The sequence below is a fragment of the Ovis aries genome, chromosome 6, assembly GCF_016772045.2.
Source record: "Ovis aries strain OAR_USU_Benz2616 breed Rambouillet chromosome 6, ARS-UI_Ramb_v3.0, whole genome shotgun sequence".
Classification (NCBI taxonomy): Eukaryota; Metazoa; Chordata; class Mammalia; order Artiodactyla; family Bovidae; genus Ovis; species Ovis aries.
Genome location: NC_056059.1, coordinates 65,292,445 through 65,307,161, shown reverse-complemented (window position 1 = coordinate 65,307,161; position 14,717 = coordinate 65,292,445). Strand labels below are relative to the sequence as shown.

At 33.7% G+C, this 14,717-nt stretch overlaps 1 protein-coding gene across 1 annotated transcript in view; it reads left to right on the top strand.

The window, feature by feature from the left end:
• Nucleotides 1-9,627, top strand: part of GABRG1 (gamma-aminobutyric acid type A receptor subunit gamma1) — a 90,272-nt gene extending 80,645 nt beyond the window's left edge. Inside the window, exon 9 of the mRNA XM_004009804.6 lies at nucleotides 3,347-9,627. Within this exon, the coding sequence (XP_004009853.1) occupies nucleotides 3,347-3,616 (270 nt within the window). The 3' untranslated portion in view covers nucleotides 3,617-9,627. The remainder of the gene's footprint in view (nucleotides 1-3,346) is intronic.
• Nucleotides 9,628-14,717: the final 5,090 nt, after the last annotated feature.

Genomic DNA, 14,717 nt, shown 5'->3' with positions numbered 1-14,717 from the left:
AAGAAGCAAGGAGATAAAGACTACTGCAAAAGTTCAAGATATAATATATTACTGAGAATGTAACTAGAATATGAGTGGAAATACAGTGTGAAAGGTATTTTTGTGTGTGTGTATTTGTTTTGGCCACAGTACCCAACCCACACCCCATTCTTCAGCTAATACATATCGTATCTTTATGAATAAGCAATCCTCTATCTTTTAGAGCACAAAAATAATGAAAAGCTGTATCAATACACAGTTTCACCAATTATAAACTTTCTTTTCTTTAATGGTATTTGCAAAGCTCCCAGGAATGATTATTTGATATTGGTGAAATCTGAAATACAGTAAGAAGCTTACTTGTGTATGATTGAAACAAATGAACAAATCAAACAATGTATAAATGTACAAGTGAAAATACAATTCTCTGCTTATCAGCCTTGGTCCCAACCCTCAGAATTAGGTTTATTTGTTTTTTTAACTTTCTATTTTTTTACTTTCCTCTGATAATTATTTACATTAACTTCTATATTCTTGAAGTACCAAGATTGATAACTTAGAATGACAAAAATCTACCTCATATCTATTTTAATGCTAATATAGTTTCATAATATTTGAAATTTTGACTGATAATTAACTAAGTATACTCATGTATAACTTTTTGATGAAAAATTAATAGTAGTGATACTAGTCAATATTTTATAATATCAATAACATGACCTAATAATGTCTACAATGTCTGTTAATTGCTAATACTGAATATTATTAATGGTAGTAGTATATGATCTGAGTAGTAAGTATTGGCCTTGGTGCTTAAAGTATATTTTGTATATTAACTATATGATTAAACTATAAGTAATAGAGTATTTAGTATATAACCAGATACATATGTGTCTTTAATAGAATGGAATTGATTTCTCAAAATGTTAAGTTTAGCTATATTCTTAGTGATTTTTTTGAAATAACAAAAAGATGGTATATTCTCAAAACTACATCATTTGAAGTAGAAGAAAATTCTATTTGATTGTTGTTTTCTTTATATTATTTAAACAGATCTATTTTATTTTCTCAATGTTTGTTATTTTGGGTGGACATCAGGATCTTTATTTAAGACATTATAAGGTAGGCTATGTAGTTGTACTTCAGATAAATAAAGTTTGTAATGTTTATATTTTTCCAATTCATATTTCAGTGGTTCCAGATTACAAATTTGTATATCACAAATATTTTATTTTACTGATACTATATCAATTCTTTAATTATTTTTCTTAGCACATACAAAATTCACTTCAAGTCACGTTCATCATTCAATGAAGTATAGTTTCAGTTTATGGTTAGTGGCATTTTGAGGGAGATAGCAGGAAAGTAGAAAACCATCAATCTAAAGTGTCCCTGCAATAGATGTTCTCCATGATTTTGGCCACCAGGGATTGGTTCATATTTTACGTGAAACATTTGCAAGTTTTCCTCCATTTTTGTGCACTTTTATGTTTGATCAACCTTCTCATACAAAATTGATATCTTCCAACAAACACACTGTCTCCATTTATGGCAGTTCTGAGTGATAAAGGGAATGTGTTTTATGTCTTATAGCCTTGAAATTGCATACTAAGAATCTTATATTTTTCACTCTGATTAACATTGGAGCATATGCTATTTAAGTATCAAGTGATAAGAAAATTAATACAAATTTATCTCAATTTTGTACGTGTTAGTGCTCCACTAAAATTGAGGAATCTAGTCTAGTAAACCCGAGTATCAGTCTCAGAAGATCATCGTTAACATATAGTAATATGTTGCCTCTGTTTTTCATGATATGTGTGCACAGGTTCAGTCACACTTATATTTACTTTTAGGGCATTATTTATCTTTGAGCTGCACAATTTGTTTCTAATATGGATAGTATACCTTGTGTGATGGATTTATCTTTTTAAAACATCATTAACTGGGATTATTTGCTTTTTGCGTCTACTGAATGTTTAATATTTATTGGTTCAGATTCTCTGTTTATTTTAGAAATAAAGTGGGTTTGAATATATGTCCAAATGTTTTTAAATTCTCATTTTTGTGCTTGATTTTCTAAATCTTTCTCATACAGTGTTTAATTTTGATAGTTTTGAGATTTATTTCAGAATTTAGGATGAAAAACTTTTATAAATATTTTCATTAGAATTTAAAATCATGATAAAACAATTATTATAATTTCAGCATTGTATTCAGTGTTTACAAAATAAAACCATTGATTATATTATATTGTGAGATTCACATCTAAAATAACCCCTGAAATATGTGGATGTCCTGAAGAATAAGGGTTACTAAAGATGGCAATTTTCATTCATAATTTACTTGCCATTTTATTTAAGCGTTCATTAATGTAATTCTTCCCCAGCTATGGGGAGGACTGGAATGAGACAAATTTTGGTAGAATGAGCAAAATTTTGAATATCAGTTGTTTCCAAGCTGAGTTTTTAACTCCTACATGTTCTTTCTCCCAAACACAAAGCTTCATACTTATCCACAACTCCAGACCTCAAATATTTTTTATTCATTTACACCGTCTTAAAATTTTCTGCTTTACAAAATCATATATTAACAATCTTGTATTTTAACCACTTTCACTCTGATTAACATTGGAACATATACTATTTAGGTATTAAGTGATAAGAAAATTAATACAAACTTGTCAATCTTTATTATTTGTTCTCATTATGACTAAAATATAATACAGAATATAACCACAGCAAGCCAACTGATGTTTATAGTATTGTAAATGTTTTACTGTAAAATATCATAGAAAATATAGTTTATCCTCATTTTAGAATTAGATTCATGGTCAACAATAATTTAGTAGATCATCTTTTTAAAGGTAAAAAAATATATTTCAGTTTTTAGTGTCTTTTTCCTTCAAAATCTTTGGAATATAAAATAATATTTGTATAGTACTCTTGCCTGGAAAATCCCATGGACGGCGGAGCCTGGTAGGCTGCAGTCCATGGGCTTGCAAAGAGTCAGACACGACTGAGCAACTTCCCTTTCACTTTTCACTTTCATGCATTGGAGAAGGAAATGGCAACCCACTCCAGTGTTCTTGCCTGGAGAATCCCAGGGATAGGGGAGCCTGGTGGGCTGCATCTATGGGGCCACACAGAGTCAGACACAACTGAAGTGACTTAGCAGCAGCAGCATACTACAAAGTAAATTATAGCCTAAAAAAAGATGTTAGGATTGAATATTTGTTTGATTTTTGAAAAATGCAATTTTTTTTTTTTTTTTTTACTGCATATCACTCCTAGAGTTTGCCTTGCGGGGACAAATTGATCTTTTTTATGCTATTTTCTCCTCAACATTCATTTATTATCTTACTCAGATGTCCTCTGGACTCCATCCTGGATCCACTCTGATTCCAATGAATAGCCTTTCTCTGCCACAAGGAGAAGATGATTATGGCTACCAGTGTTTGGAGGGCAAAGATTGTGCCAGCTTCTTCTGTTGCTTTGAAGACTGCAGAACAGGATCATGGAGGGAAGGGAGGATACACATACGCATTGCCAAAATTGATTCCTATTCTCGAATATTTTTCCCAACAGCTTTTGCCCTGTTCAATCTGGTTTATTGGGTTGGCTATCTTTACTTATAAATCCTACTTACTAGGAAAAATGAAAAAGAAGTCTGACTAAATCCAACATCGTCTACTGTCCTTCAATATTGCATGAAGTTTGAATTCAAAATGCAGAGAAACCAATGGTTTAAATGTGAATAGTTATTTTACCTGTTTTATGGCTTTCATAGGTAAATAAAATAGCAGCTTTCAGTTAAATGTACTTTATATAAAATAGATTATTGCAAAATTCAGCCTATTAAAATAGTATTGTATATTTGTACTTTATTTTTTTTTAATTTTTGCATATATCCTGTTAGGAGTTTGAATTTATGAGTTCTGTGATTCATATTTTAAAGATGGAATAATTTATTAAAGATTTTATTTAAATTTAACCAATTGTTTGTAACTGTAGCCTAATCTAATGCCTAATACTATGTAATCTGTTTTTGCCTAGAAAATATTGTTGATTTTTTTTTCTTTTTCTTTTTATGCTTTGTTTGGAATAGAACTAGTTGAAAACATTAAACCATGATTTCATTGGGTTGATTTCTAAGAAGCTTTACTCCTCCAAACACATTAATTTAAAATTTTTTATTTTTTAAAGAAGAAAAAGCCAGTTTTTAGCTTACCTTTAATCTAGTTCATTTCCTGATGAAATATTTAGGTTTGGTGGCTTATAAACTAGGATGGAAACTATCAAAGACACTTAAATACAAGGTGAAAAGAAATGAAAAATATTACATTTAACCATTTTTTCTGTTTCATAGCATTTATGAAGAACAAAGAGAATAATACTGAAATGTTTAGATCTATCAAGCTTAAAATTAATTGACTTTTTCTTAACCTTCTACAAAAGTGTTATTTTCCTTAAATTAACAACAACAACAAACATTGAGGAACAGGGCTTGTATTTACTCATGTGGCTAAAGAATATTATCCAGCGAATTGATTTGAAATTCAATTTGAGGATATTGTCTTAAGTACATGCTATTAACATTTTTCAGACCAGTAATATTCTGGAAACACAGTTTCAGGCCTGTATTGCATATTGTCTTTTCCAGTTCCTAAATTTCAACTTGGTCAGGTTTATGAGTTTGTTATAAATTGTAATGACATTCTCTTTTTTAGAAAATGTGAGCAGGTGCAGAAATTATATTAAAGGTGAAATTCTGTTAGAGGTACCTCTAATGAAAATGAGTGTATGGAACTCTCGATTCTGAGAGACAGGAACAAAAATAATCTTACTATAGTTTAGAGCCTGTTGGTTAATAGTTTCCAAATGTCTGTTTTGTTAAGAGGCGAGTTAAACTCAGGCTTTAATTATTATATTCCTATAACTAGTTTGGCATATCAATTATTTATAAGAACTCCCTATTCATTCACCATCACCTAATCATTTGGAGAATCACCAGGGTGATCTTGAGGGTAGCCTTTAAAAATTGTTTCCACTGTCAACAGCAACTATCAGGACAAAGAGTTTTATGGTCCTGACCCATCTTATGGTATGTGGAGGAAGCTGTCCCTTGTGCACTTGACACTACGTGGTTAGTAAATACATGAATATGCTCTGGCATGGTATTACTTAGGTTTTTAGAATATATAGGGGTTTTTTCAGTCTAGTATATTTCATTTTGTATCAACAACCTACATCTGAATTTTTTCACTTTGCTTATAAATCTTGGGGAAAAGTAATAATGAATTAAGTGATATTGCCCAAATATCCACCGACACTGCTTTTTTTGAATGGAGAGCCAAATTAAACTTTGGCCATGTATATATTCACTTACAAAGTGCTTATGCTTTCATTTTTATAACATTGCATATTGACGGATATTCTTAAAGTAAACATTCATTTAAAGATAAATGAAAAATGAAGTATCAATGAAGAATAAATCATTTCACTAAAATGTATCATGGGTATTTCCATGTTTTAAGCTCCAGCCTGCTCATTATCATGGGGCAGTTTTAATTCTGGTATTCTTTCAAGTCTATCTGAGCATGACCATACTTCAAAATTCTTAAAAATTAATTTGAATAACTTTGCTTTTCTCACTGTGTTGCATTAACTCAACTTTACTATTGACAATTTCACATTGTGAATAAGAGAAAATAAAATATGATAAAAGTTAGATAAAAATATGACAGATGTTTTCCTACGTACATTCATTGTATATACCATTAAGACATGTGATTTGTTTTCAAAGCCAGTGGTATTCTGAACAGTCCTATTTAAACATGCAGATCAGAAGAGGAAGTGTGTACAAATTTTATTCTTTCTAAAAATGAGAGTGAAAAGAAGATGCAATTAGATTATTTTTACAAGAAATCAAATAGATCTTACTTTAAAAGGAAATGCAGTCTAATCCCTGTTTCTCTCTTCTTTCAAGTATTAGTTTTATTATCTTAAGAAAGAATTCTTAAAAAAAAATTCCTCCTCTTTCTCCAGGTGAGTTACATCTTGATTTTATTGGATTCACTGGTACTTGTGTTTTCTGACTGTTTAAATATACACCAAATAACATACACCAAAAAGAAAAGATATAGATAGAGAAAGGATAATTGGACCAGAGGGACTTAAAATAATTTGGAGAAGTGTTAATTCACATAGCACTATCCTCTAAATATGTTACCAGGATCTAGAAGTATTGAAAAGGAAAATCGTGACTAGCATGATTTTATTCCCTTGGATTTATGAGTGCATGAAAATATTTTATCTATTTTTGAATTGCATAGACTTAATTGAAATAAAACTCCTAAAATTTCAAGTAATTTCTGAAAAAAATAAAGAACTTAGATTTTCTGAGAATTCAGTAGGGAAAGAGCATAATTCAAGAGTAAATCTAGCTACATAGAAGATGTTAATGTAAGCAGAAATTAGACAATTCATGGGATACATTATATTTTAAAGATATAGATTTCATTAAGGAGTTTTTAAAACTTATTAACTTTAGGTTAAAGTACAATAAATATGGGGAGAAGGAAATGGCAACGCACTCCAGTATTCTTGCCAGGAGAATCCCAGGGATGGCGGAGCCTGGTGGGCTGCCGTCTATGGGGTCGCACAGAGTTGGACGCGACTGAAGCAACTTAGCAGCAGCAGCAGCAGGTGGCTTAGATGGTTAAGAATCTGCCTGCAATGAGGTAGACTCAGGTTCATTCCTCATTGCAGGCAGGGGTTGGGTAGACCCCCTGGATAAGGGAATAGCTTCAGTATCTCAGTATACTGAAATATACTGAACCCACTTCAGTATTCTTGCCTGGAGTATTCCATGGACATAGGAAGCTGGTGGCCTACGGTTGATGGGGTCACAGAGTCAGACACGACTGAGTGACTAACATTTCACTTTTCACAATAAATGTGGGTAAATATAGAAACAACCCCCACGGTTTTTTCCCCCTTTAGTGTGTTCCCATATTCTGATAGTAAATTTAATCATAAAATTATCTTAAATTTCAGCTTAATAACAAGACCCATATTGAGAGCTACATCCTTTCCAAGGATTCAAAATTAAAAATGATTGACAGAGCTCCCACATCAAGGGCCCATAACTGTAAGATGTGAAATTGTATTTCAAGTCAAGTGTGTTGTGAAGAAAAGCATCTTGTACTTTGATTATGCAAGAGATTTAGATCAGATGATATGTTTGAGTTTAAAATTTAAAGTGATTACCAATAACTGAATAAATGCATAATAAATAAATAAACACCTGTATAAAATCATCGGTTTATTTTTTTGTTGCTCAGTCATTCATTGTGTCTGATGCTTTATGACCCCATCAACTGTAGCCCACCAGGCTCCTCTGTCCATGAGATTTTTCAGGCAAGAATACTGGAACTGGTTGTCATTTCTTCCTCCAGGAGATCTGTCTGATTCAGGGACCATAACTGTGCCCCTTGTGTCTCCTGCAATGGCAGGCAGGTTCTTTACCACTGAACCACCTGGGAAGTCTCCAAAGTTTTATACCAGTGCCTATTTTCACTCTTGAAAAATTCAGCAAGATATCACATTTGTAATTACAATATTTCATTGGTCTTAGTGCTAGAGTTTAAGAGAAAGGGTTCCATAGACCATTAATGATTTAGCATTTGTCCCAAGAATAACATTTTGAAAATAATTTCTGACCAATCTATTTTTCTTTACATCATCAAATTTATGTAACTCCCTTTGTCATACCCAACAAAGTCCAGACTTACTTGTTATTGTTTCTATTGGTCATCATTGTTTTTGCGGCTGGAGAGCCCTTGACAAAGCATAGTAAACTTTACCATAGTAAAGTCCATTTACTTTACTTTTACTTTACCATAGTAAAGTCCATTCCCAACCTTCTAACAAAATTTCCAAAATGTTGTTTCCAGACGCTATTGACCACACTGCTCTAGTCAATATAAGGTCAGGTTTGTGTTTTCATTTTGAAAATAACCTAACTTAATTCAAATATTTATGCAGCACTTCCTATGTAAAAGGTAATGAGGTACAAGAGGGAATATAAAAATTAACTTTCCTTAGGAAAATTGTCATATCATCAGAAGATGAGTTATACAATCTAAGGGAGGGAGGGTAACTCTGAGACAGTTTCTTGGAGAATATGCGCTTAGAAATGGGAGTTTGAGAATATAATATGTCAATAGCTGAGGTTAATAGAGAACACATTTTCCAGTTGAGTAAACATCTTGAATAAAGAAGCAGAATCAAATAAAAGTTTGCTTTTATTTGGGTACAAATAAAAGTTCATTTTAATTGAAGGTTAAAATTCATACAGGGACAAGCAAAGATGAGACTAGATAGGTAGGTCTAACCCCATAATAGAGAGGCAAGAATACACATTTCAGAGGACTGGGTGATACAAGCCTGGCATGCTGCAGTCTACGGGGTCGCAAAGAGTCAGACATGACTGAGTAACTGAACTGAACTGGGTGATACCAATTCTTGAGGAGTTTATGATGTTATGTGAGTACAGAAGCATCATTATTAATATCACAAAAGTTTCATCCTACTGGTGTGTGATGCTTAGAATAAGAAAAACCAGTTAGGAAGCTTCTACTATAATACATGGAAGGAGAGAGAATGAAGGTCAGTATGCTAGGAATAGAAGTTCAATGGAGTAGGAGGAAAGATGGATCCTGAAATAAAAGGAAAAAAAAAAAAGGCAAACAAGAAGCTGTGATTAACAGACAATATTAACTAAGTGAAATGCTGTGGGTAGGAAAGGGGATCCTGTATTTCATAGTAGGTATAAGTGTAAACTGACAGTAAAACATTACAAGGTAATTTTGGATGTATTATGATCTTGTTGTTACTTGTAACATTTTAATCAAATGCTTATTTTTCCTACTGATCTAAGGTTTTCCCACATTCAGTTCAGTTCAGTCGCTCAGTTGAGTCCGACTTTTTGTGACCCCATGAATTGCAGCATGCCACATTTAGGGATGACAAAAAAGAATCTCCTGAAGTACAATCTGTCCAAATTATTATTATTTTGTAAAAATCTGTTCCCTCACTGAAAGGGCTTTCTCTTCAAGTAACTTTCTCTTCTTTCTAACTACGGAAAAATATTATATTTGGACAAAGAGAGGAAGGGAGGAGAAGTGTGAGTAGAAATAGGCTGCTGAGTGACCAGACAAATCTAGGAAGTTGATTTCTGATTCTCAAACAATTTCTGAAATATTTGTCTCAAAATAAATTATTGTTGGACAATGGAATATACCTGGTACCTTTGAATCTGTGTGAATTTAAGATGAGCCTGTGATAACTATAATGCAGTTAAGCTGAAAAGAGTTACTAATTAAAAAACTTTTAAGATATAGATGATCTAAATGGTTTGGATCTTGATAAACCACTGTAATAACAGTTATTTGTGTCCATACGTAGTCACTTTGTATAATAAAATTTTATGGCTTGTGATTGCAATGGCTTCTGTTGTCAGCTTCTGACATCATTTTGGGGAGCATTTTGTGAGTGTGTGGCAAAAGTATCTCAGTTTATCAGCCTTCTGTCCTTTAATGACTCTAAGTGCAAATAAATGCAGTAACTTATTATGAAACAAAAAGTTACATTCTCTTACAGTGTGTCTTTTTTGTAGTTTTCATACACATAGGTCACTTTTTTGGTTCTGAATGTGTAATCATGATTTTAGCATAGAAGTTAATTTCTGATAATGTTACTTCACATTTTTTCCAATTAAGGAAATAAATTTAAGAGTTTCTCTTTAACACAGAGATCTGAAAATGAATTAAGCTAAATGAACTAAAAGGTTAGGCAAAGATAGTTAATGTTTATGCATGATTCTCACTGCAAAGACAAGAAATCTCTGGATTATTTTAACAACCTGTGATTTCATCTTAATCAGAACAACCAGATAGTATTCCCCACATGAATCAAGGAGAACAATATATATTAGCTAGGATTAATACCCAGGCCATTCCAAATACCCTGATATGAAAATGTATTATTTCAATTGAGGAAACAGGTAGTGAAGAAAAATTCTCTACCACTAAAATACAGTACTTTAAAAAGAAGGAGGAGGGGAGTTTGTGATTCTTCCTTAAAGTCCAATGCTGTTTCTATAAAAAACTGAATAAGATGTGGGAGGTTTTAGTGTTTTCTGAGCATTTGCCATGTGTCTAGAACTTTAAGTGTATTATATATGAATAGCCTAGTCTTCAAAGTAAAGAGCTATATGTAACAGATGGAAAAATTGAGGATCAATATGTTAAATGCATTCTCTCAGCGCACATACCTAAAGAAACATATGTACCTTAAGTTGTACAGATGCTTCTCTTTCAATTACAAGGAACTACTCTGATGACAACATAATGTTCATATTTCAACATTAGAACAAGACTCCTTTCCAAAAGAGACATTTTGACTTAAAAAAAAATCCACTCAATTGTGTTTGAGGCAAGAAATCCTATATTATTCAGTAAGAACATAATCTTTATCTAATGTGGACTTAATGTCAGCTGAAACATTTTAAACAGGTGCTAAAAGTGTTCTAAAAAATTACCCTGATATCTAATCAAATATAATACAGACTGCACAGCATGCCTCAGAGATACTGTGGGTTCAGTTTTACACCTCTGCAATAAAATGAATATTGCAATAAAATGAGCCACACAAATTTTTGGTTTCCCAATACAGTTAATAGTGAGCTTATATTTACACTACACTGTAGTCTATTATGGAGAAGGAAATGGCAACCCACTCCAGTGTTCTTGCCTGGAGAATCCCAGGGACAGGGGAGCCTGGTGGGCTGCCGTCTATGGGGTCACATAGAGTTGGACACGACTGAAGTGACTTAGCAGTGGCAGCAGTAGCAGTAGTCTATTAAGTGTACAATAGTTTTGTTTATTAAAAAAGGTACATACCTTAACTTAAAAATATTGCTGAAATCATCATCTGAGCCTTCAGCAAGTAATAATCTTTTTCCTGGTGGAGGGTCTTACCTAGATGTTAATGGCCGCTGACTAATCTGATGGGTGTTTACTAAAGATTGGGTGGCTGCAGCAATTTCTTAAAGTAAGACCAAAAATGGAGTTCTCCATATCAACAGACTCTTCAAGAATTATATTTCTTTAGTTCAGTTCAGTTGCTCAGTCGTGTCCGATTCTTTGCAACACCATGTGTCACAGCATGCCAGACCTCCCTGTCCATCACCAACTCCCGGAGTTCACTCAAACTCATGTCCGTCGAGTTGGCGATGCCATCCAGCCATCACATTCTTTGTCGTCCCCTTCTCTTCCTGCCCCCAATCCCTCCCAGCATCAGAGTCTTTTCCAATGAGTCAACTCTTCGCATGAGGTGGCCAAAGTACTGGAGTGTCAGCTTCAGCATCAGTCATTCCAAAGAACACCCAGGGCTGATCTCCTTTAGAATGGACTGGTTGGATCTCCTTATAATCCAAGGCACTCTCAAGAGTTTTCTCCAACACCATAGTTCAAAAGCATCAATTCTTCGGCGCTCAGCTCTACTCTCACATCCATACATGACCACTGGAAAAACCATAGCCTTGACTAGATGGACCTTTGTTGGCAAAGTAATGTCTCTGCTTTTTGAATATGCTATCTAGGTTGGTCATAACTTTCCATCCAAGGAGTAAGCGTCTTTTAATTTCATGGCTGCAGTCACCATGTGCAGTGATCTTGGAGCCCCCCAAAATAAAGTCAGCCACTGTTTCCACTGTTTCCCTGTCTATTTGCCATGAAGTGATGGGACCAGATGCCATGATCTGAGTTTTCTGAATATTAAGCTTTAAGCCAACTTTTTCACTCTCCTCTTTCACTTTCCTCAAGAGGCTTTTTAGTACCTCTTCACTTTCTGCCATAAGGGTGGTGTCATCTGCATATCTGAGGCTATTGATATTTCTCCCAGCAATCTTGATTTCAGCTTGTGCTTCTTCCAGCCCAGCATTTCTCATGATGTACTCTGCATATAAGTTAAATAGGAAGAGTAGGGAATGCTATTTGATATCTTTTTACCCACAGAAGACCATCATTCAAAATCGAAGTTAATCTTTCAAACTCTACCTTGGCTTTGTTAACTAAGTTTATGTAATATTCTCAATTTTTCATTGTCATTTCAACAAGCAAGTTTGCCACCTTATATGAGATGGTTTATGGCAGCACCAAATAATTATAAGAGTAACAGCAAAGATCACTGATCACAGATTACCAAAGGAAACAGTGGAAAGTTTCAAAATATTGAGAGAATTACCAAAATGTGTCACAGAAATAGGATGAACAAATGCAGTTGGACAAATTTGTGTCAACAGACTTGTTTGACCCAGGGTTGCTACAAATCTTCAATATGTATACAATACAAGATCGACAAAGCACAATAAAATGAGCTATGTCTACATCTACCTTTTAGAAAAAAAAGTGGCACTCTATCACAGCAATAGTTATTGGTTCACAGCCATACCCTTTCATTTATGTGTTGTCTGGGGCTGGTTTTCCACTGTATTGTCAGAATTGAGTAGTGGTGTGTGTGCATACATGTTAAGAGTTTCAGTCATGTCCAGCTCTTTGCAAACCTTTGGGCTATAGCTCACCAGGCTCCTCTGTCTATGAGATTCTCAAGAGTACTGAAATAAGTTGCCATGCCCTCCTCCAGGGGATCTTCCCAAGCCAGAGGTCAAACCCACAGCCCTTATATGTCTCCTGCATTGGCAGGTGGGAAGCCCAGTTGAGTAGGTACCAGAGATCAAGTGGTCCATAAAGCCTCAATATTTACCCTCTGGCACTTTACAGAAAAAAATTGCCTCCTGTATTGAAATAACTTTATTAGGCTATTTAAAATGTGCTACATGTTTTTAAATGCATTTTCTTAGTTTTCAAAAAATACTTCATTGGCCAAAAAGTTTGTGTGAGTTTTTCCATAAGATATTACAGAAAAATCTGAATGAGGTTTTTGGCCAACCCAATAATGCAATTCATTGCTCTTCACTGTACTTTGCAGTCTCAATTCCTCTCAGAGACATTAATCACAGCTGTGATCTTTTTTTTTAATCTGCTTAAAAAACTGTTTGCAATATGTTTTATTAAGTCAAATGCATGCTTCATAATTATTCCAATGTTTTCTGAAGTAGATAAAGTAGATTAATCTAGAGAGAATATTGCTACAACTAAAATTGACACAAGATGCTTTAAGTAAAAGAAAAGTGATAAATGCAACTACTAAAGTAATTTTAATACTTTCCCCCTTTAGACAGCATAAAGTATGTTTCTTCATTAAAGGTGTTTGTGCCAATGTATTATCTTGCTTTTAACATTTTTCACAGTATCAAAATCTGAACAGCTCTTTCTGAATAATTTTATTGGAATAAATATTTGATTTACTTTGCACATTACTCATGTGCTTTCTCTCTGCATTTCAGTATGTGCACTTCAATAATTAAAATTTACAATTCCAATAGTCACAAAAATTAGTTTGTTAAAAGTTTTATACTCTGACTAAATAGGAAAGCATCTTTAATATAATACTACAAAATAGGTAACTTTAGTAATGACATATTCAACATCTACCATAAATCAAATCTCTGAATACTGATTCAAGTATACTACTAAAAAATTGTTTATATTCATATTAAGATTTAGATTTAGAATTTTTAACTTTTTACCTTCAAGTTATTGTGCAAAAATTTCAACTCTTCATTATGCCTTCTCTTTTTAAAAGATTATTCTCAATAAAATTTTGAAACTGTGAAAACCTCACTTTATATTAATCTTAAAAATTAGTATTAGAATACTCTTTTGCTACACATTTTAAAATTAATACTCTCAGCTGACAAGTGAGAAAGGTTATGCCACATGAATAACCAATAGTAAGCATCCCATTTGGTCAGCTAGAAACCATAAGTTTGGGTGACCCAGATAACAAGGCACATGTCAGGTTCAAGTCTTTTGCTCATAAGTTCTGTGTTTATAATGTAAGCTCTGGATTTTAAGAACTATCACAAAGGAATTAGAGCCATTTGTACTGTGTGCATAATCCCTCCCATCTTCCCTGTCTCTTCTCAAGGATGAGTAAGGAAAGGAAGAACCTATACTCTTTTCTTTAAATTTATTTTTAGTTGGAGGATAATTGCTTTGCAACATTGTGCTGGTTTCTACCATACATTAACATGACTCAGCCATAAGTGTACGTACATCCTCTCCCTCTTAAACTTCCTTCCCCTCTCTCACCCCATTCCATCCCTCTAGGTTGTAACAGAGCCCAGGGTTGATCTCCACGTGTCATACAGCAAAGTCCCACTGGCAGATGGTGATTGCAGCCATGAAATTAAAAGACGCTTACTCCTTGGAAGGAAAGTTATGACCAACCTAGATAGCATATTGAAAAGCAGAGATATTACCCTGCCAACAAAGGTCTGTCTAGTCAAGGCTATGGTTTTTCCTGTGGTCATGTATGGATGTGAGAGTTGGACTGTGAAGAAAGCTGAGTGCTGAAGAATTGATGGTTTTGAACTATGGTGTTGGAGAAGACTCTTGAGAGTCCCTTGGACTGCAAGGAGATTCAACCAGTCCATACTAAAGGAGATCAGTCCTGGGTGTTCATTGGAAGGACTGATGCTGAAGCTGAAACTCCAGTACTTTGGCCACCTCATGTGAAGAGTTGACTCACTGGAAAATAACCTGATGC